Genomic DNA, 21,935 nt, shown 5'->3' on the forward strand with positions numbered 1-21,935 from the left:
GTCTTGGTCTGTGTTGGTCTGTCTTGGTCTGTTTTGGTCTGTATTGGTCTGTATTGGTCTGTGTAGGTCTGTGTTGGTCTGTGTTGGTCTGTCTTAGTCTGTCTTAGTCTGTCTTAGTCTGTCTTGGTCTGTGTTGGTCTGTGTTGGTTTGTCTTAGTCTGTCTTGGTCTGTGTTGGTCTGTTTTGGTCTGTATTGGTCTGTGTTGGTCTGTGCTGGTTTGTGTTGGGTCTGTCTTAGTCTGTCTTGGTCTGTGTTGGTCTGTGTTGGTCTGTCTGTTGGTCTGTCTTGGTCTGTCTTGGTCTTGTCTGTTTGGTCTGTGTTGGTCTGTGTCTTTGGTCGTCTTGGTCTGTCTGTGTTGGTCTGTGTTGGTCTGTCTTGGTCTGTCTTTGGTCTGTCTTGGTCTGTCTTGGTCTGTGCTTGTTCTGTTTGGTCTGTGTTGGTCTGTGTTGGTCTGTGTTGGTCTGTGTTGGTCTGTCTTGGTCTGTGTTGGTCTGTGTTGGTCTGTGCTGGTCTGTGCTGGTCTGTGTTGGTCTGTGTTTGGTCTGTGTTGGTCTGTGTTTGGTCTGTTTGGTCTGTGTTGGTCTGTACTGGTCTGTACTGGTCTGTATCGGTCTGTCTTGGTCTGTCTGTTGGTCTGTCTTGGTCTGTCTTGGTCTGTCTTGGTCTGTGTTGGTCTGTGTTGGTCTGTGTTGGTCTGTTTTGGTCTGTATCGGTCTGTATCGGTCTGTGTTTGTCTCCTCACCAGGTTGGAGGCTCCTCTGACCGTCTCCGGGTTGAGCATGACGATCTCCGTGGTGACGTGACCCTGCACGGCCTCGGTCATCTGCTCCACGGTGCAGTTTATGGCCGGATCTTTGATTTTGAACCAGTTGTCTGCGTACCAGCCGATCAGGAACCACACGTACTTCTTCCCGAACAACTTCTCCTTGTAAACCTGCGCGAGACGGACAGAGCGGAGGGTCAGAGGGTCAGAGGGTCGGAGGGTCAGAGGTCGGAGGGTCGGAGGGTCAGAGGGTCAGAGGGTCAGAGGGTCGGAGGGTCAGAGGGTCAGGAGGGTCGGAGGGTCAGAGGGTCAGAGGGTCGGAGGGTCAGGGTCAGAGGGTCAGAGGGTCAGAGGGTCAGAGGTCAGAGGGTCAGGGGGTCAGAGGGTCAGAGGGTCAGAGGGTCGGAGGGTCGGAGGGTCAGAGGGTCAGAGGGTCAGAGGGTCGGAGGGTCAGAGGGTCAGAGGGTCAGGGGGTCGGAGGGTCGGAGGGTCAGAGGGTCAGGGGGTCAGGGGGTCAGAGGTCAGAGGGTCAGTCAGGGTCGGTCAGGGGTCGGAGGGTCAGAGGGTCAGGGGGTCGGAGGGTCGGAGGGTCGGAGGGTCGGAGGGTCGGAGGGTCGGAGGGTCAGAGGGTCAGGGGGTCGGAGGTCGGAGGAGCAGAGGGTCGGAGGGTCGGAGGGTCAGGGTCAGAGGAGGTCGGAGGGTCGAGGGTCAGAGGGTCAGAGGGTCAGAGGGTCGGAGGGTCAGAGGGTCGGAGGGTCAGAGGGTCAGGGGGGTCGGAGGGTCGGAGGGTCAGAGGGTCAGGGGGGTCAAGGGTCAGAGGGTCAGAGGGTCAGAGGTCAGAGGGTCAGAGGGTCAGAGGGTCAGAGGGTCAGAGGGTCAGAGGGTCAGAGGGTCAGAGGGTCAGAGGGTCGGAGGGTCAGAGGGTCGGAGGGTCAGGGTCAGGGTCGGAGGGTCAGAGGGTCAGGGTCAGGGTCGAGGGTCAGAGGGTCAGAGGGTCAGAGGGTCAGAGGGTCAGAGGGTCGGAGGGTCAGAGGGTCAGAGGGTCAGAGGGTCAGAGGTCTGTGACACTGACAGTAACAATATTGATTCATTCAAGTTCTCGGCCACGTGCTGCTGTTTTATGAGTTCATGATGATAACTTCAGATGAGGACGGCTCGCGGTGTTAACGATGTGTTACTCAGTACGTTTCACAATTACATATGGGTCCAGTCAAGTGGTAACGGAGGGAAACAGGGGCAGATTTTGTACATTCAAATGTCTCTTATTCAGAAACTAGAGGAACTATTGAAATAAGTAAAGTATCAGAATGTAGGAAAGAGTTACACTCCAACAGGGTCAAGTTAAACCTGTGATATTCTTTCAAGTTGTTGACAAAAAAAATTAAAAAACTCATGTTGGTAACGGAAGGGAATGAAATATGCAGCACTTTTGGGGCAATAAATCCAAACAGTGATAACTCTTGGTTCTCACTTACATATCCTTAACAAACTGGTTTGAATATTTGCTTCATATAGTTTTCTACCATATGGTACAAGATTAGGTTGAAAAACCTCTTACTTTTTGACTCATGAGATTTTTTATTAAGAAAGGTCATGGTAACGGAGGGAAAAGTAACGGAGGGAAAATTGTACAAGTAGAAGGTGCAGGATTTTACATCATTTGTCGCTTTTTTCTTCCAAATATTTTAATATTACTTAAAAATGAAAGGAAACTGTTTCTATAAAACATGTCAGTCCTTCCAAGCAAATTTTTATCATTTTAAATACATTTTTTTTGAAAAATCATGTACCTTCATCAACAGTTCAAAGATGGAATAACACAAGATATGATGAAATACATCCATTTATTTACATGATTTTCAGATCTTTGAAATTTGGGAAAATAATTTTTGTTCCATGTTTCATACATGGTCTGTTTAAAACATGTATGGAACTTTAGAACCAAAAATGGTACAGAAAAAAGGTCAACAGTTTCATAAACTAGAGTACATATGTATCTGTTCAATACATTTTTATATCAGATGCATTAACTTGAATTTTTGGCCTTGTTGTTTACTTCTGCTGGACTGGGCCCATAGGCAACGGGAAACAGGGATTCGGAGACACAAACATGATGCAAACTTTTTCACCACATTGTGCGTCATCGCATCAGAAGTGTGATCCAACGTGCATGTGCTGAACGACCGGAATAAGTTTTTAAGCGGAATAAACGTTTACATGATTGCGGAATAAATTCCACTTTAAAATCTGAATAAACCACCCACTTAATTCGGATTTAAGTTTAATTCTGAATAATCATTAGGAATTAAGTGTTTACATGGTCTTTTTAAAGCAGAATTTATTTTTATTTTATTATATTTTTAACCGGAATTAAAGCTCTCATGTAAACATTAAACAGCTCTACCTTACATTTATTCAGTTACAAGTGGTTTTATAGCTCAAAAATACTTACAAAAACAGACATTCTGACTGTCGCCTCTCCACAGATCTGACCTGTAACTTGGTCTGGTTCGGTCTCCATGAAGATATAAAGGTTTAATGCCATATTATGAAACTCTAAAGCTCATAAGAGTCATTTTTTTTGTAACATAGGACCTAATTTTTTCGCTCGAGAAACACTGCGCGCGTAAAATCTCCAACACTGATGTAACTCTGCTCAAACCGACTTCGCGAAATATGACTCAACTCTCTTATAGTCGCCCCAAATTACCGCCGAGTGACGCTAATAACCGGAACGTGCCATGTAAAATTAAGATACCAAATCGAATGCGACTTATTTGATTAACTCGAGTGGCCCGGACCTCACCCAGAGCCGCACCAACTCACTTAAAATACACGTCCATTTGAATCCAGCTCATTGTGTAGCAAATTACAAAACGTTAACTATAATTACCTCACAGAAGACCTTCCTGGCCTCCGTCTCGTAGAAGAGCCCGACGATGATCCTGGCGTCTTGGCGCTAGAAGCAGAAGGGGAAAAAAAAGAAAAAGAAAAAAAATTAGCAAAAGGGTTAGAACTGCAGAGCCCACAGCGGGAAACATCCTCCTTTCACCATTCAGACGCACAATTAATCTGAGCCAACACAACATGGCCGCCACGCTGGGGATAAGGGGAGAGGAGGCGAGGAGGCGAGGGAAGGAAACGAGGGGAGGAAGCGAGGAGTACGGGCTCGTCGTTTGTCAAATCAAGGACTGTAATTTGTGGCTCTTTCCGCTGGTTCTGGAGGATACTGGAGACCGTAGATCATACAAGAAGCACCGATTTGGACATTTTGGGGACTGCGCGGGGAACAGATTGGTGCGATTCGATGATTCGTGCTTAAAGGTTGTATGGAGGATTTTTTTTTAGTTTCAAACTGTCAGTGAAAGATTAAAATACCATTACAGAGACGCAGCAGCTTTGTAATTATGATGACCAAAAAAAAAAAAAAAGAACGAAAATCTATCAACTGTGGACGTAGTGAGGCCAGATAAACATCAGCCAATAGAAAACGAGGCTCCCTCATTTTCTATTGGCTGTTAGGTTGTCAATCAAACTCCCTAGTATAACTGACTCGTCGGGGATTACGTGGTTTACGCAGCGGTTCTTAGAGGCTTTTTCGAAGTGTCGCTTCCTCGCATTTCGCACAAAGTTTGTCGCGACGGCGGACGAGAATCCACGACCGGTTCACCGCAAAAGAAAGTCAGTTTTTGAGGTCGCTGAAAGAAGAAGAGAAGTGGAAAAGTAGCAAAGTCAAACTGAGGTGATTCTTGGAGATCTCGTCCAGCGATGGCGCGACTGAAGCAGATGAAGGGTCTAAAAACAGACGCGTCGGTCGCTGAATTACTTCTAGACAGGAAACTTCAACAGTAATTCTGAACGCGCACAAGGACTGTCGCTGTATTTCTCTTCCCTTTAAAAAATCCTCTATACAACCTTTAATTATAAAGCTGCATTGTGGAGCTTTTGTCCGTCCAGTGCTTTTCTCCATGAAAATGTTCTACGTAATGTTGAAATTCTATTGTCATTTTCTAATTGTCTAGAGCAGTGGTCACCAACCTTTTTCAGACAAAGATCTACATGCTTGGTCCGAGAAAAGAGCAGGATCTCCCAACATGAACGTAAATAACAACAACAAAAGTGATCATATTTATAGTTCCAGACAGCTTTATTTTTGCAATCTTCTAACTTAAGGAACACTCATTACAGAATGGGGACTAAAACACTCTTTGCAGGAAAAAATGTGCAACTGCAATACAAACAAAATGCAGTGAAACAACCAAAATAGTGCAAATTTGATCACTAAACAGCATTAACAGTATATCGAAGGGTTAATGAGAGAAGTTCTATTATTATCATCAAACTCAGGGTGATGGCTGGTAAGGTAAAACGTAAACAAATGTGCTCAAAGCTGAATTAAACACTTTATTACTCAGTGTATATTTGAGTCGTCCTCGTAGGAAGTAAAAAAAACAACAAACTTAAATGATCCGCCCACATTCACATTCATAATCCACATTCACCAAGACAGAGAGGCAACGCCGGGCGAATTACTCCTCGATCTGCCGATGGATCGTGGACGCCTGGACTAAAGGATCAGTCTCAAGTGTCGTCCGTTTGTTTTACTTAATGCTCCTTATAATCCGATGCAACTTATAGTCTGAAAAATATGGTTATATAAGGTCTTTTAGTATCGTGACAACGGCAAAACAAGGTAAAACAACTTTAAAGATGGTAGAGGCAGACGTCCCTTCAGTCTCCCGTGGCTCACTGACTCTGCGATAGACAGAGGGGCAGATAAAACCCGGTGAAGAAGGAGGAAGAGGAGGAGGAGGAGGAGGGGGAGGGGGACGAGTGGATGTAAGAGCCCCACAGAGAGCTGCTCCCCGGACGCCCCAACGCAGGTGAGACAATAACAGCACCAGCATCCGCCCACGTCCCATCACACCCCCACACCGAGCCAGAACCAGAGGAGTTTACAGAACCCCCAGAGACGCAGGGACCACCTGAACAAACCAGCTCCCCCAGAGAGACAGAAGAGAATATCACCTCCTGCAAATGGAATAGAAACACTCTGTGGGGTTTTATTTGATATTGCAGCAATTCAATATTTGTTATTTTCTGCTGTTTCCTCCTCAAAAACAGACCTGGAGTTGAGTTTTGTTTCATTCACACATGTTTGAGTCTGTCTACATTTCCAAAGCTCAAAATGCTCTGTTCCACCTTGTGATGTCATGAAGCTGTAGTTTTCTACTGAACAGCTCCTTTTTTACCTTTAGTTCAGTGGAGTTTGACATTTCCAGGGCTGAAAAAACCCCAAAGTGGAGCACTTCCTGTATCACCACATGACGTTACATGTGGTGATAACGTTACGTTAGAATTCAAGTAAAAAACGTATGTTTTTTACTGGAGAACCAGTCGATGGTGGAACAACTTTGTGGAAGGAGGAGCTGATGAAAATTTGTGGCGTAAAAACTTCTCTATGTAAAAAAGATGCACTTGTTGCTTTAAATACAAACACACAATCGAATTCCACACACTTTTGCGTCACCGTCGGCAGAAACACTCGTCTAAACACGGAGTAAAAAGTGAAGACGCGACGCCACTTTTTGCGTCTTCTGTTCAGACCATCATCAAATAAACACAGTGTTGGGGAGTAACAGATTACATGTACGTTATGTAATCAGAGTACAAATTATGAGTAACTGTAATTGATTACAGTTACTTTGTTGAAATAAATATTTTGGGCTATATCCCTTTTTAAAAATGTTGTTATTACCTCCGCCAAGGAGGTTATGTTTTTGCCAGCATTTGTCTGTTTGTTTGTCTGTTTGTTTGTTTCTTTGTTTGTCTGTTTGTTTGTTTGTTTGTTTGTCTGTTTGTCTGTTAGCAACATAACTCAAAAAGTTATGGACCAATTTTGATGAAATTTTCAGGATTTGTTGGAAATGTGAAAAGGACTGCTTTCATTTTGGGGCTGATCCGGAAGAAATCCTGGATTCTGGATCACTTTGAAATTTTAGTTAACATTGTGGTAAATGGGGCTAAAAATTTTGTTTCTCAATATCTCAGTTAATTATTGACCAAACAACATGAAATTTGACTCAGGGATGGACAATGGGATCCTCTTTCATGTTCCAAAGGCTGATCCGGATCTGATCCAGAAGACTGATTTTATCGCAATTTATATAAAAAATGGGGGTAGTCCTTGGCGGAGGTCTGCGCTCTCTGAGTGCTTTTCTAGTTTTATTTTATTTCTGTAATTTCACTCAAACAGAACACGCGCAGTAAGAGCCACGTAAATGTCTTGTTAACGTTAATAATCTGATTCTGCATCATTTTGAGTAAAAAACATCAAATACTAATGATTTTTACTGGGCTGGCGCCTTTATGTTTGTACTGAAAGTGATTTATTATTTTTTTAAATAAACAATATGACACTAACAGGTGGACATAATTTAAAGCAGCAGTGATCTCAGATAAAAATAATTTCTATATCAACAATATTTTTAATCTGGTTATGGAAAGATTGGGCTTTTTTATTCTCTTTTAGCAGATAAAACAAGACATTTTATGTTCAGATTTCCAGGTCTTTGCTTCTCTACAGAAAATAAAAAAGTCTGTTCATGGAGACTTGGGCTCAACAGACAATTTGAAGAGAACAAACATGAATTTTTCAGGATCTGGTCGTTACATTCATGTAGTTCTAAAAAGCAGGACAATATCAAGTAATCCAAAGTATTCAGATTACATTACTCACTTTAAGTAATTTAATGGATTATGTTACAAACTACATTTTGGGGTATGTAATCTGTAATCTGTAGGGGAATACATTTTAAAAGTCACCTTCCCGACACTGAGAGGTATTTTTGCGCTATAAAACCACCTCTAGTTGAATAAATGTAAACTGGAGTTGTTTAATCTCACACTGTGGAACATTCCAGGCGGAGCAATGACGTATCCTTGGAAACAAGAAAGTCACAGACCCTCCACCAGAAAAGTTACACAATGCACTTTTGAAGAATCGGGACTTTAGCCTTTTAAAAGTTCCAGCGAGTGTTCGGCTCAGACCTGCTGCTCTAGTGCTCCACAATCACACGGAGTCAGAGTCCAGCTGAGAGGAGAGACTTTCCCACACACACAAAGAACCGAGAGTGTAGAGCCGGTATGAACGCACACACACACACACACACACACACACGCACACACACGCACACACACACACACACACACACACACACACTCGCTCTGCACCAACCAACTGAAGCAAAGAAGTCTGATAGAAAAGTTGAGTAAGAGGAAACGCAGCCCGGGCTCTTGCTGTTTTAAAAAAGGTCCAATAATCACGACCGAACGTAGAGCGACGACGTCTAAACTAAAGATGCGAGGTGAATCGAAAATCAAAAGCGGCAATCAAAAATCAAAGCCGCGTTTTTCGAAGTAGACGATCATAATTTCCTCCACAAACAACAAAATCTCTGTTGTTCTGCATAAAAACTGTTCGTCCTGTGGTTTAGATTTGTATAAATGTATACAGATCTAAACTACTGGTTCAGTCCTGGTTTAGTCCGGGTTTAGTCCGGGATGAGTCCTGGTTCAGTCCTGGTTTATTCTTGGTTCAGCTCTGGTTTAGTCCTGGTTTAGACCTGGTTTTAGTCCTGGTTGAGTCCTGGTTTAGACCTGATTCAGTCGTAGTTCAATCCTGGTCCCGTCCTGGTTTAGTCCTGGTTTAGTCCTGGTTTAGTCCTGGTTTAGACCTGGTTTTAGTCCTGGTTTAGTCCTGGTTTAGACCTGGTTCAGTCGTAGTTCAATCCTGGTCCCGTCCTGGTCCCGTCCTGGTCCCGTCCTGGTTTAGTCCTGGTTTAGTCCTGGTTCAGTCGTAGTTCAGTCCTGGTTCAGTCCTGATTCAGTTCTGATTCAGTTCTGATTCAGTCCTGGTTTAGTCCTGGTTTAGTCCTGGTTCATTCTTGGTTTAAACCTGGTTCGGTTTTGGTTCAGTCCTGGTTGAGTCTTGGCTCAGTCTTGGCTCAGTCCTGGTTGAGTCCTGGTTAAGTCCTGGTTGAGTGCTGCTTTAGTCCTGGTTTAGACCTGATTCAGTCCTGGTTTAGACCTGGTTGAGTCCTGGTTTAGTACTGCTTCAATGCTGGTTCAGTCCTGGTCCCGTCCTGGTTCAGTCCTGGTTCCGTCTTGGTTGAGTCTTTGTTCAGTCCTGGTTCAGTCCTGGTTCAGTCCTGGTTTAGTTCAGTCCTGGTTCAGTCCTGGTTCATTCTTGGTTCAGTCCTGGTTCAGTCCTGGTCCTGTCCTGGTTCAGTCCTGGTTCCGTCTTGGTTGAGTCTTGGTTCAGTCCTGGTTCAGTCCTGGTTCAGTCCTGGTTCAGTCCTGGTTCAGTCCTGGTTCAGTCCTGATTTAGACCTGATTCAGTCCTGGTTCAGCTCATCAGTTGCGGCGTGTTTATATTTGTAATCTGATAATGACGCGGCGTAGATTTGTTGTTCTGGTCTTTGTTTGTCCCCAGGTCTTTCTCTTTCTTCTTCTTCTGGGTAATAACATCACTGGATAATCGTCCCTGATTTTAACGCGCCTCAAAAACACAGAAACATGTTCACATAAACTTTACGTGTAAAATAAACACCTTAACGCTCCGGTCTGAACGCACCATAAGTCCTGCATTCCTGCTTTGAATCATTCTTGAAAACATAATAAAACGTAAAAAAGTTAAAAATACGTCCTTTTATGAATCCGTTTTTACACACCTGACTTCACTCAGATCTGTGTCTGATACTTCATTCTTGTGCAGAGAGTGGAGTGAGCTGTGAGTGGTTTTACAAGGACTGGACACAAGGACAGACTCCACGTTTATGAAAGTTTTTAAAGGTAAAGTAAAGCAGAGGATGTGACCACTTCTGTATCATCTGACTCATGGACGTTTCTTTTACGAGGACGATAAAGGGATGTCATGCAGATAGTTTTATATTAAAGGTGCCGCAGCTGACGGTAATGCCAGAATATTTGTGTTCACCGTAATAAGTCAGAAAATTATTATTCTTTATTTGTTCAAATATTAAGACGTGTCAAACACCACTGTTATTTATTTTCATTATCAAATTATTTACCTTTTGACTCATGTGATCTTTTACCTTGCCCTGGAAGTACCGTGCTATAAGTCGCTCTTCTCCACCAGCAGTATGTCCCTACATCATCTCCCCACCGTATCTCCCAGTCCTACTCATGTATCTCCCAGTCCTACTCATGTATCTCCCAGTCCTACTCATGTATCTCCCAGTCCAACCCCAGAGCATCTGAGCTCTGAGTATTTATACAGAAATACAAGTTACATACATATCAAAGCAGAGTGACTTTGGTTTCAGAGGCTGGTGCTAAATTAACTCACAGTTGAGGACAACAAAAGGCTTCCAGAAGGAGGAGACAGTTGTGCCTGATGAAGCTTTACACATGTTCATGACTGATCTGAGTTTCAGGTAGAAATCACATTCATTTACACAAGACAGATTGAAAGAAATCTTTCCACAATCTAAGTTTCTATCACAGGTGTTTCCTGTGACTTAGACTCTGGTGCGACTTAGGCTACGTTCAGACTGCAGGGCTTAACACTCAATTCAGATTTTTTTGTGAAATCCGATGTTTTTGCGAGGTCGTTCACATTTCCAATTAAATGTGACTTGTATGTGACTCCAGTGTGAACGTTAAACGGCCCCGAAAGTGTCCCACATGTGACACTGGAGACACGACGACGTCAACCGCAGCGAGCGTCTCTGTGTTTACGGAAGTTGTCCAAACATGGACGCAGCATCGAGCACCTGGAGATTTTAAAGTTCCTCTCGTACCGGAGCCAGAACATGAACAACTTACTTGTTTTAAGGAGGAGATTGAGAAGGAGAAGGACGAGGTTTTTGGTCGTGGTGTTTTGTGGGGCAGCGGCAGCGACGTCTGTTGAAAGGAACGTGTGGATGTGGAGACGGAGCCAAGAGTGATGAGTGGTGATGTGCTTCACTTCAGTGACACAGAGTTCATTAACAATTTTCTTCCTACTTCAGCGCAGAATAGTGACGTTTGTGTCTTGTTGATAATGTGTAGGTGGATGAATGCACTTTGACCGTTCAGACTGAAGTTCACATGTCAAAAGATCAGATATGTATCAGTTTCAGGAGCACATATCCAAGTGTCCTGGGTCACATTTGAAAAAATCGGATCTGTGTGGTTCAGACTGTCATTAAAAGATCAGATACAGGAACATAGGGGCCAAAAAATCTGATTTGGGTCACTTCAGGCTGCAGTCTGAACGCAGCCTTATAGTCCCTCCAGCGTCCTGGGCCTCCTCCCGGTGGGACATGTCCGGAACACTTCCCGAGGAAGACGCCCAGGAGGCATCCGGAACAGATGCTCGATCCACCTCAACTGCTCCTCTCGACGTGGAGGAGCAGCGGCTCTACTCTGAGCTCCTCCCGTGTGACTGAGCTCCTCACCCTGTCTCTAAGGGAGCGCCCAGCCACCCTGAGGAGGAAACTAATTTCGGCCGCTTGTATCCGGGATCTTGTCCTTTCGGTCACTACCCAGAGCTCATGACCATATTACTAGAACTTGACTTTCAATTTAGAATTATATACGTTATAGTTTTTAACTTGCCAGATGAAATGTTGGTTCTCGGTCTCTGATTTTATAAAATAAATTTCCCCCAAAAAGTGCAACTTATTTCTAGTTTAGTTTTTTTCTTCTTCATTCCACATTTTTTCGGCTGGTGCGACTTATACTCCGGAGCGACTTATAGTTCGAAAAATACAGTAAACAGAGAGTGACATTAAACCTTTCTATCTACATGGAGACCAAACCAGAGCAAGTTACGGGTCAGATCTGTGGAGAAGTCAGAATGCCTGTTTTTCTAGGTGTTTTTGAGCTGTAAAACCACCTTTAATTTAATCGAACTGAACCTTCCAGGCAGAGCAATGACATCTCTCCAAAAACAAGCAGATGACGGACTCGAAAAGTTACACAGTGCGCCTTTAAAGGTATAAAACCAAAAACACCTAAAGCAGAACTAGTTCATTTTAAACAGTTGGGAGCAGGTTTTGAGTTATTCCACACTTTTTTCACATTTTCCAAGCATCATAATGAATTTATAAGCTCTAGAGTTGCTAAAAATATCTAAAAAAAACCAGACCCTCAAACAAAAGTGAAGGCAGGTAACTAGACAGTGATATAAGAAGATCCAAATCTCACGGTGCTTTGTTTGTTTTATTACGGGGTTTTGTACAAAAGCCGCTTCCCTCTTGTCTTCTTCGATAAGCCTTTAGTTCTATTATTACTGCGAGCGTCCCAGAGGATCACCTTTCAGATCATTTAAATACAGTATTTCCGGAGCTAAAATCTCCTGTTGTCGTTTTGGTCGATGGAACAAAACAATGCTTTCAGGCTCTGTGTCATTTTGTCATCACCGAGACGTTATTGCGTCGCCTCGAATCGCCGGGATGACATTAATCTGATCTCCATGGAAACACCGCGGGGCAAAATTACAGGTTGGTTCTGTGCAGAGGAAACCGAGCGTTTGTAGCAATAAAAATGTGTTATTGAATCGAGCAAGAGCATCTCCATGGAGACGCAAAGCAGGAAAAGTTACATAGTGTGAGTTTAATGTTATTTTCAGACCTGTGACAAACGCACTGTGGTTTTTACATCCTCTATAAGTGATCAGGAAGAAAGTTATGTGTGTTTATGTAATATTATAACTAGGGGTGTCAAATTATCGCGTTAACTGCGATTAATTAATTACAGTCATATTTAGCGCGTTAATCTTATTTTTAATCTCTAAGTCTACGTTCAGACTGCAGGGCTTAACGCTCAATTATGATTTTTTTGTGAAATCCGATGTTTTTGCGAGGTCGTTCACATTTCCAATTAAATGTGACTTGTATGTGACTCCAGTGTGAACATTAAACGGCCCGAAAGTGTCCCACATGTGACACTGGAGACACGACGACGTCAACCGCAGCGAGCGTCTCTGTGTTTACGGAAGTTGTCCAAACATGGACGCAGCATCGAGCACCTGGAGATTTTAAAGTTCCTCTCGTACCGGAGCCAGAACATGAACAACTTACTTGTTTTAAGGAGGAGATTGAGAAGGAGAAGGACGAGGTTTTTGGTCGTGGTGTTTGTGGGGCAGCGGCAGCGACGTCCGTTGAAAGGAACGTGTGGATGTGGAGACGGAGCCAAGAGTGGTGAGTGGTGATGTGCTTCACTTCAGTGACACAGAGTTCATTAACAATTTTCACCTACTTCAGCGCAGAATAGTGACGTTTGTGTCTTGTTGATAACGTGTAGGTGGATGAATGCACTTTGGCCGTTCACCACTGAAGTCACATGTCAAAAGATCAGATATGTATCAGTTTCAGGAGCACATATCCAAGTGTCCTGGGTCACATTTGAAAAAATCGGATCTGTGTCGTTCAGACTGTCATTAAAAGATCAGATACAGGAACATAGGGCCAAAAAATCGGATTTGGGTCACTTCAGGCTGCAGTCTGAACGCAGCCTAACTTTACTGTTTCTGTATGTGAGTTGCCTTATTATAAAATCTGTTTTTATGTGTTGTTGGAACACAGTCCCGCACTGTGCAGTCCTGCTCCACTTGATCCCGCAAAGAATTGTTATTTTCATTCCCGTTCTCGCCCATCAAATATCACGACACAAACACAGAACAACTCAACTTCAACATCAACATCCCTCTGTCACAGAAAGAACATCGATATTCTATTGAGTCGTGTTCTTTTGTCCAACAGAAGCTGAACCGCATCAGCACAAGAGCTTTTTTTTTTTCTTTTCTCTGCTTAGTTTATGCAAATTAGCCCATGCGGTTTTAAGTTTCGTTTCAGTGAGACTTGTACAAATCTGCATTAAACACATTATAAAGTCAAACAGCTGATGTGGCTGTAGAGTGGTGATGTTTATATGTTTTAAAGTTGAGTTTATTTATGCAGATTAGTAATAGTAATGATGATACTTGTATAAAAACGTTAATGATAATAATAATAAATTCAAATGAAAATACCTCATACGAGACGTGTTTCCAGGTTCCAGTTAAAAGTCGAGCCACTGATTTTTGGACCCGCTGCAACTGGGAAAGTGCATTTTGGCTGACACCAACATAAAGTGCATTACAATAATCCAATCTCGTCTTCAAATTGCATGCATGACAGTTTCGAAGTGTTGCGTTGACAAAATAGGCTTAATTTTGGCCAGTTGTCTTAGCTGGAAAAAACTCGATTTTACAATAGCACTAATTTGCTGATGAAGTTTTAGATCTGGGTCCATTTTGACCTTTAAGTTTGTAACAAGCAATATTATAGACTGTTGAACCGGCTCTTTGATAATACATGAAATCAACCAAGGTACGATGTCTTGAACTTGAACTTTAACAGCCACATCAGATCAATAACATCTGCAGCCTTTTACCATCTAAAGAAAATCAAAAGTTTACTGTCTAAAGCAGACTTGGAGAGACTTATCCATGTGTTTGTCTCCAGTAGATTAGGACATTGTTTCCCAAAGACTCGGTTGAGATAGAGAGATGTTTTCTAGAGATTTTTTTGGGGGTCGCCTTGTCACGATCTAGCCTGATTCATCGGTCGGTTTTACTCCGTCCCACTTCGTACAAACCGTCTGACCTCGCAGCCTTAGGTTTCGTTCGCTTGGCAGTAGGCAGGTACTTTTTTTAATTTAAGCAATCGCTGCTAACGGGACTAACTGGTATATTACGCTTTTCCCAAATCCCAAAGGAAGAAGGACAATAACGTCTTTCCCCTTAATGAAATTCACCAAAAATTCTCTTTATTCCGGCTTTAAATCCTCGATCTCGGGAATCGTTAACAATACTGAATATATTTACTATATATTGTTTCCAGACGGTCGTCATTGCGGGGAGCACCAGGCTCATGATGGCGCGGCACCTTCGCTTCATCGCTCGGACAGTGATGGTCTGTCAGGGAATTTACCCCAACCTAAATCATCCTTTTTACTTGGCCAAGGAGAAGAAGAGAAACTGCCTGTCTCATCCTAACTGAAGCTCTCTTCTCTCCACAGCCCTTTTATTGACCATCACACAATTATCACACAATAGGTTACATTCCTTACATTACATATTGTTCACATGTTATCTCATGACTGACAAGCTTCCGCTGACACAGCCCCCAATTACACACTGATTTCATACTCCAGGTGGTAGATAGCCTCTAGTCATTCCCCAGAGTCCTGTGTTAACCTCATGATGTTTACTATTAATAGTTGTTTCTCCCGGTACATTATCTTAATGAGTCAGCCGACACATCATTCATATTAACTGATACAGCTTGAACACAATAAAACAAGACAGAACAAAAGCACATTTTGATAACTCTATATTATGTCATGATTTCCTTCACATGAATCAGCCTTTAGATCAGGGGTGTCAAACTCATTTTGGTCCGGGGGTCATATCCAAAGGGGCCGGATCAGAAAACTCATGTCATATAAACCCCAAAAATAACAATAATTTCAAATATTTGTGCAGAGAAACGCAAATCTATTACAGAAATCTTTTTTAATTGATGAACTCTTTCTTTAATAATATTATAATATTATGAACAACCTGAAACTTGAAGAAAAATTCAATTTCAACACAATGTTTTAACAATAACTTGTGTGCAAACAGGAATAAGTCAGTTTTTGTTGTAAAATCCTGCACTCGGCTCCACTTTTCTCATTTTTGACATTTTTGTGATGAGGGTGTCACAGTCAACAGTCAAAACGATCGTCCTTTAAGAGCGTTTGGAAAGAGGCAAGTCTTCATTTGTGCTGCTCTGGTGGGAGGGGCCACGTACAGAGACGCTGGAGACGCTGCTGTGATAAACACCACAGAAAATTAACAAGATTTTAACAGAAAATATAATTAAAATATTTTAGCAGAAAATCAGCCAAGGGCCACATTAAAGGTCTTGGGGGACCGGATCTGGCCCCCAGGCCGTATGTTTGACACCTGTGCTTTAAATGATTAACACTTTAAATAAGAAATACTTATAACAGAGAAATTCTCTAACATGGTCCCAGATGGACATGTGGACGCTGCATTCAAGACTTTAACCAGACTCCTGAATCAAGATGAGATCATTGACACAGTGAAGAGAAAGCGTTACGATGAGAAGCCATGCTGGGAACGAATCCGAAAAAAAACTTTGAGAACTGCAGAAGAATCTACCACTCTGAAATGGCACGAAAATCACCTTCATCTCCCGGACAAACAGAGAAGACCCCTGGCTCAGCTGCTGGTCGTATGGAGTATATTGAACTAACAAATATTTCATGAAAACACACATCGGCCAGCAAAGGAAACTGCAAGAATGCTGAAGCGTGAACTGGGGAATTTTGTCAGTACATTGTTATGATGTTATATGTACAATTATAGAAACATTGATTGGTTAAATACACGTATTACATTTGAATGAAAAACAAAACAAACAAACAAACAAAAAAAAACACAGAATGTCTGGCTCTTCGCTGACTGGTTGGTGCCTGAACTTGTACTTTTTTTTTTTTTTTTTTGGAAACCGTCTAGTGCAGGGCTGCTCAATACTTCAATCCCGATCTACCAGTCGATCGCCAAGGTCGTGTGGGTAGATCGCCGTGTCTCGTCTCGGACTCGATCGCGTTTGGACTCGGTCTTGTCTCTCACTCGAGGTCTGACACTCAACAAGTGCGATCATATTTCATTCCGGCCGCTGCTGTTGGTAATAAACTTGTAGCGGGTGCAGGAGCGTGTGGGGCGTCTCAGTGCAGCCTGTGCGCTCATTTGAAACCCGCGGAGACTCTACGGCGCATCACAAACACACACGCTCCCTATGCACGGCTCGTCTGCGACAGCGTGTGCCCTCGTGTACCAGCGTGCATCAGCGTGCATCACAGGGCAGGTTCAACTTCCTAAACATCCTACCTGTCCACCTGCCTCACGTCAGCACGCCGCCCCTCGCCTTTTCACGCTCTCGCTCCTTCCTGCGTACAGCGAACACAAGCCCCTCCCACAGTGCGGCTGATTAGAAGAGCAAGACCAAACGTGAAGCAAAAAGTAAGTCTAAATTTGTGTTCCAGTGTTGGCACAAAGCAGGTCTACAGCATAGAGCGGATCTACAGAACAGACCTACTGCCACATTTGACTGAAGTGTATAAATTCTAATCTTTTTGTAATTGTTTTATTGACTATTTTGTTCCAATATTACTGGTTCAATTGAACGTTGGAAAAAAAAAAAGTTCAAATAGGCGACTTACGGATCCTTTTATTGCTGATTCAATGTCTGTTTCTCGTTGTTTAAAACTTGAGTAATACTAAATGGTCAGAGAGACACGATAAACACACGTTAAAGTTAAAACATTGTGTTGAAATTGTATTTTTCTTAAAGTTTCAGGTTGTTCATAATATTAAAAAATTTTGTTAAAGAAAGAGTTCATCAATTAAAAAAGATTTCTGTAATAGATGTGCGTTTCTCTGCACAAATATTTGAACTTATTGTTATTTTGGGGGTTTATATGACTTTTTTTTTTTTTCTCTTTGGGATGAAAGTAGATTGGATACGGCCCCCGGACCAAAATGAGTTTGACACCCCTGATTTAAGAGCACTTGTCAAGTAAAATGATCTTGTTGCACGGACAGATAATTTCACTACTTTTAAGTCATTTTCTGATAGTTTTAAGTGTTTAAATTTTGGCCAAGCTTTTTTGCGTTTACGTTTACCTCACCAAGTCAAATCTTAAATACAGTTCCTTAAAACGACAAATCGATTCCCCAGTATTCTTTTGTTGAGTTCAGATTCCTCAGAGTTGGAGTGAAAAGGCCCCAGCTCCTCCGAACCTGCCTCAGCACCTGCCTCAGCACCTGCCTCAGCACCTGCCTCAGCACCTGCCTGTGAGGTGCTCAAAGCTCATTAAAGACAATCAATAGTCATTTGAACCCATCTTATTGTTCTGTGGCCTCCAGCTGAGCTAATCGCTTTTTATGGATTATATTTAGACGTGAGTAATTAATACCACTTGTTCAATAATGGGAGCATGTGCGAATACAAACGAAAGGAAGATTTTATTTGTTTAAACTTTGGAGCCTTGATTACAACAGATGGAAAAAACAAAAAATGCGAGTGAACTGTCTTGCTCGGGGGCACAACGGCATTACGTGCAATCAAATTAAATAGTGAACAGGACAGACCGCAGACTGTATAAAGAAGAGGATTAAGAGAGTTCAGATCCAGTCAAATGAAGCTCATCGAGGCTGCCGTATACTTGGAAATCCAACCGTGAGTATCGTAGCAACCAAAGAGCCAATCAGGAGCGAGGCTGTTGGAGGTAAAGCCCCGTCCTGCCTGCAAGCGCGGCGATCTCGAGGAAAAAAAGGCTCCAGATTTGTCTTTTATTAATGTTCATGTATTGATTTAAGGATTTGGAGGAGCTGAGGCCATAGTTCTCGATCGGAAAAAGGCGTCTTGTCTTCTCCGGGTGGGTGGAGAGTCGATGCTTCAAGTGGAGGAGTTCAAGTATCTCGGGTTTTTGTTCACGAGTGAGGGGAGGGTGGAGCGTGAGATTGACAGGCGGATCAGTGCAGCGTCGGCAGTGATGCGGTCGCTGTATCGAACCGTTGAGTGTCAATTTACCGTCAGTCTTCGTTCCTCCCCTCACCTCTGGTCATGAGCTTTGGGTAGTGACCGAAAGGACGAGATCGCGGATACAAGCGGTCGAAATGAGTTTCCTTCGCAGGGTGGCTGGGCGCTCCCTTAGAGACAGGGTGAGGAGCTCAGTCACACGGGAGGAGCTCGGATTAAAGCCGCTGCTCCTCCGCGTCGAGAGGAGCAGTTGAGGCTCGGGCATCTGCTCTGGTTGCCTCCTGAGCACCTTCCTCGGGAGGTGTTCTGGGCATGTCCCATCGGAAGGAGGCCCCGGGGAAGATCCAGGACACGCTGAAGGGACTATGTCTCTGGGCTGGCCTGGGAACACCTCGGGGTCGCTCTAGAGCAGGGGTGTCAAACATACGGTCCGGGGGCTGGATCCGGCCCTCTAAGACCTTTAATCTGGCCCTCATCTGATTTTCTACAAAAATATTTTAATTATATCTTCTATTAAAATATTAGTAATTTTCTGCGGTGTTTATCACAGCAGCGTCTCCAGCGTCTCTGTACGTGGCCCCTCCCACCAGAGCAGCACAAATGAAGACTTGTCATTGGGACTGCTCAGCCCAGGACAGGACAGATCTACAGCGTGTGGTCAGAGCAGCAGAGAAGATCACTGGATGTGACTTTACACCCATCAGTGACATTTATGAGGAGCGTTGTAGAAGACGGGCCTCCAGGATCATGGGGGACCCCTCGCACCCTCCCACCATCTGTTTGTTCCTCTGCCTCTGGGAGGAGACTGAGGAGCATTAACGCTAGAACTTCTCGGCTGAAGTTCAGCTTCTTTCCTGAGGCTGTCAGACTTGTGAACGGTGCACACTGACTTCCTGCTTTGGTTGCCTCTCTCTCTATCTTGCCACGTTTTACTACTTGTTCACTGGAACTGCTAAATGTTGTTGTTTTAAATGTATTTATTTTTTAACATTGCTTATTATTATTGTTTTTTATCTCTTTCTGGATCACTGGGCCTCGGGGAGCACATTTCGTTCTGTCATGTGTTTCTCTCACATGTTTGAATGACAAAATAAAGAACCTTGAACCTTGAACCTTGAACCTTGTCTCTTTCCAAACGCTCTTAAAGGACGATCGTTTTGACTGTTGACCGTGACACCCTCATCAGAAAAATGTCCAACATGAGAAAAGTGGAGCCGAGTTCAGGATTTTCCAACAAATATTTGAACTTATTGTTATTTTTGGGGGTTTATATGCCATGAGTTTTCTGATTCGGCCCCTTTAAGATCAAAGCAGGTCGGATACGGCCCCCGGACCAAAATGAGTTTGACACCCCTGCTCTAGAGTAACTGGAGGAAGTGTCCGGGGTGAAGGAAGTCTGGGAGTCCCTGCTTAGACTGCTGCCCCAAGACCGGCCCCGGATAAGCAGAAGGAAATAGATGGATGGGATGGATGATTTAAGGACAAAACAACAAAATAAAAACATCAGGATCACGAAGAGCGGATTAATACTAATGACTAATTAATTAATAGAAAATGAATTGGAGCCAGAGTCAGAGAATTAAATAAAGGAGATTTAAAGTGTTTTCCATGTAAACTCGAAGGAGAATATTTTAATTCCAGACTATTTAATGCGGAACAATTAATCCGTAATTTAAAAAACATCATGTCGACGCGGCCAGTGAAACAAAACACAACTCCAGGTCTGTTTTTTTGACGAGGTAACGACATTATAACACGTCTTAAAGCTCACAAAAGTCGATTCTGTGTAATAAATGTAAGACCTTTGAGACTGCAGACAATATCCAAGTGTTGATATGTGAACAGGTCCGGTTCCTCGGGGTTCAGAGGTCGGGGTCGGACTCCCTCCCTCCTCCTCCTCCTCGTCCTCGCACAGTCACAGTAGAGACGCAGTAACAGTCATCGGCGGTGGCGGTGGCGTGTTATTGCCGTCCATATTTCACAAACGGCCCCGGGCTTCAGGATATGATTGTGTTAGCGCCGAGGCTGATGCTTTTTGCCGGCTGAGTTTTTACAATCTCCACAGAGTCACGCAGAGTCACGCGCAGGACGATCACGGCATTCACAAAACAAAAGTAAATATAGAACCGTGAGCCAGAACTGAGAAATTATTCAAATCAGACAAATGCTGTATGTTTTTTTTAGACATATATCGGTGTTTTTTTGGATTAAGTGGCATGATGTCACACCGTACTTTGCCATAAAACATCCAAAAGGTGAATTCACAAATGCTGAACCTGCTTATTTCCACAGTTTTAGTGACTTGACCCGATTAACTTCTTGTATTAAAGCCCTTTCTACATCTGTTTGAATCCAAAATCGTCTAGAATCGGACAAAAGAGCGTGAAAAAACTCTATCTTTGACTCTATGTGGCAGAAAAAACAAAAAAGGGGGGGAGAATAAATTAATAAATAATTAACAAAGGTACAAAGAGGTAATGAAAGGAAGAAAAGAAAGGAATTATCATGAATTACAAGAATAATACTGTGTTTTTTGGACTATAAGTAGCATTTTTTTCATGGTTTGGGTGTTTCCTGCGACTTATTCTCTGGACAAAGCCTGGACTTCAGTGACACCGAAACCATCCTGTCGGGATTCAGAAAGACCCGAATAATTCTAACTGGAACTGATGCTGAGTCTGACGACAGCGACACAGAAGAGGAAGCGGCGTCTGTTTACCTCCGGAGGTCGTGGAGTTGTTCAGAAGTGACACCGAGGATGAAGAATTGAATGGATTTAGTGATTTGGAGTGAGATGGAGAGTTTGTTAAACTTGTTCTGTTCTGTTGTTTATGTTATAGTTTATCTGAAGAACTGTTCATATGTGACGTTAACAGTCTGTTGTTCTCTCTTCTATTGTTTTTATTAGAACTTGACTTTGAACAGGAAATGTCGGCTCCTGGTCTCTGATTTAATAAAATACATTTCAAAAATTGCGACTTATATTTGTTTTTTTCTTCTTCATTACGCATTTTTTTGGCTGGTGCGACAGCCATTAATTTGTATCATGAGTCATAAAATCTCCTCACGAAAATTCTGGCAAAATTCATAACAGATTAAATAACTGTTTATCTAAGCAACAGTTCGGTGCTTCGATTGTTGATTCTGCAAAACTCTGTAGTTTCTCAGCTCTTTGTGTTGTTTTTTTTCCCTTTTTACATGGGCTCAGTCAAGCAGAAGTAAACATCAAGGCCAAAAATTCAAGTTAATGCATCTGATATAAAAATGTATTGAACAGATACATATGTACTCTAGTTTATGAAACTGTTGACCTTTTTTCTGTACCATTTTTGGTTCTAAAGTTCCATATGTTTTAAACAGACCATGTATGAAACATGGAACAAAAATTATTTCCCAAATTTCAAAGACCTGCAAAAATCATGTAAATAAATGGATGTATTTCATCATATCTTGTGTTATTCCATCTTTGAACTGTTGATGAAGGTACATGATTTTTAAATTTTTTTAAAATGTATTTAAAAATGATAAAAATTTGCTTGGAAGGACTGACATATTTTTATAGAAA

General features: G+C 42.8%; 1 protein-coding gene and 1 pseudogene across 1 annotated transcript in view; one reads left to right on the forward strand and one right to left on the reverse strand.

The window, feature by feature from the left end:
- The window catches only part of gabbr1b (gamma-aminobutyric acid (GABA) B receptor, 1b), a 654,324-nt gene that overhangs the window by 278,109 nt on the left and 354,280 nt on the right, over window positions 1–21,935 (reverse strand). Inside the window, exons 10-11 of the mRNA XM_055157144.1 lie at window positions 3,658–3,723; window positions 744–935 (exon numbers count right to left, since the gene is read on the reverse strand). Coding sequence (XP_055013119.1) covers window positions 744–935; window positions 3,658–3,723 — 258 coding nt within the window. The remainder of the gene's footprint in view (window positions 1–743; window positions 936–3,657; window positions 3,724–21,935) is intronic.
- LOC110170969 (28S ribosomal protein S21, mitochondrial-like) lies at window positions 14,690–16,073 on the forward strand (annotated as a pseudogene).

Source organism: Boleophthalmus pectinirostris, unplaced genomic scaffold (genome assembly GCF_026225935.1).
Source record: "Boleophthalmus pectinirostris isolate CB_2022bp ecotype Guang Dong unplaced genomic scaffold, ASM2622593v1 HiC_scaffold_21, whole genome shotgun sequence".
Lineage (NCBI taxonomy): Eukaryota > Metazoa > Chordata > Actinopteri > Gobiiformes > Gobiidae > Boleophthalmus > Boleophthalmus pectinirostris.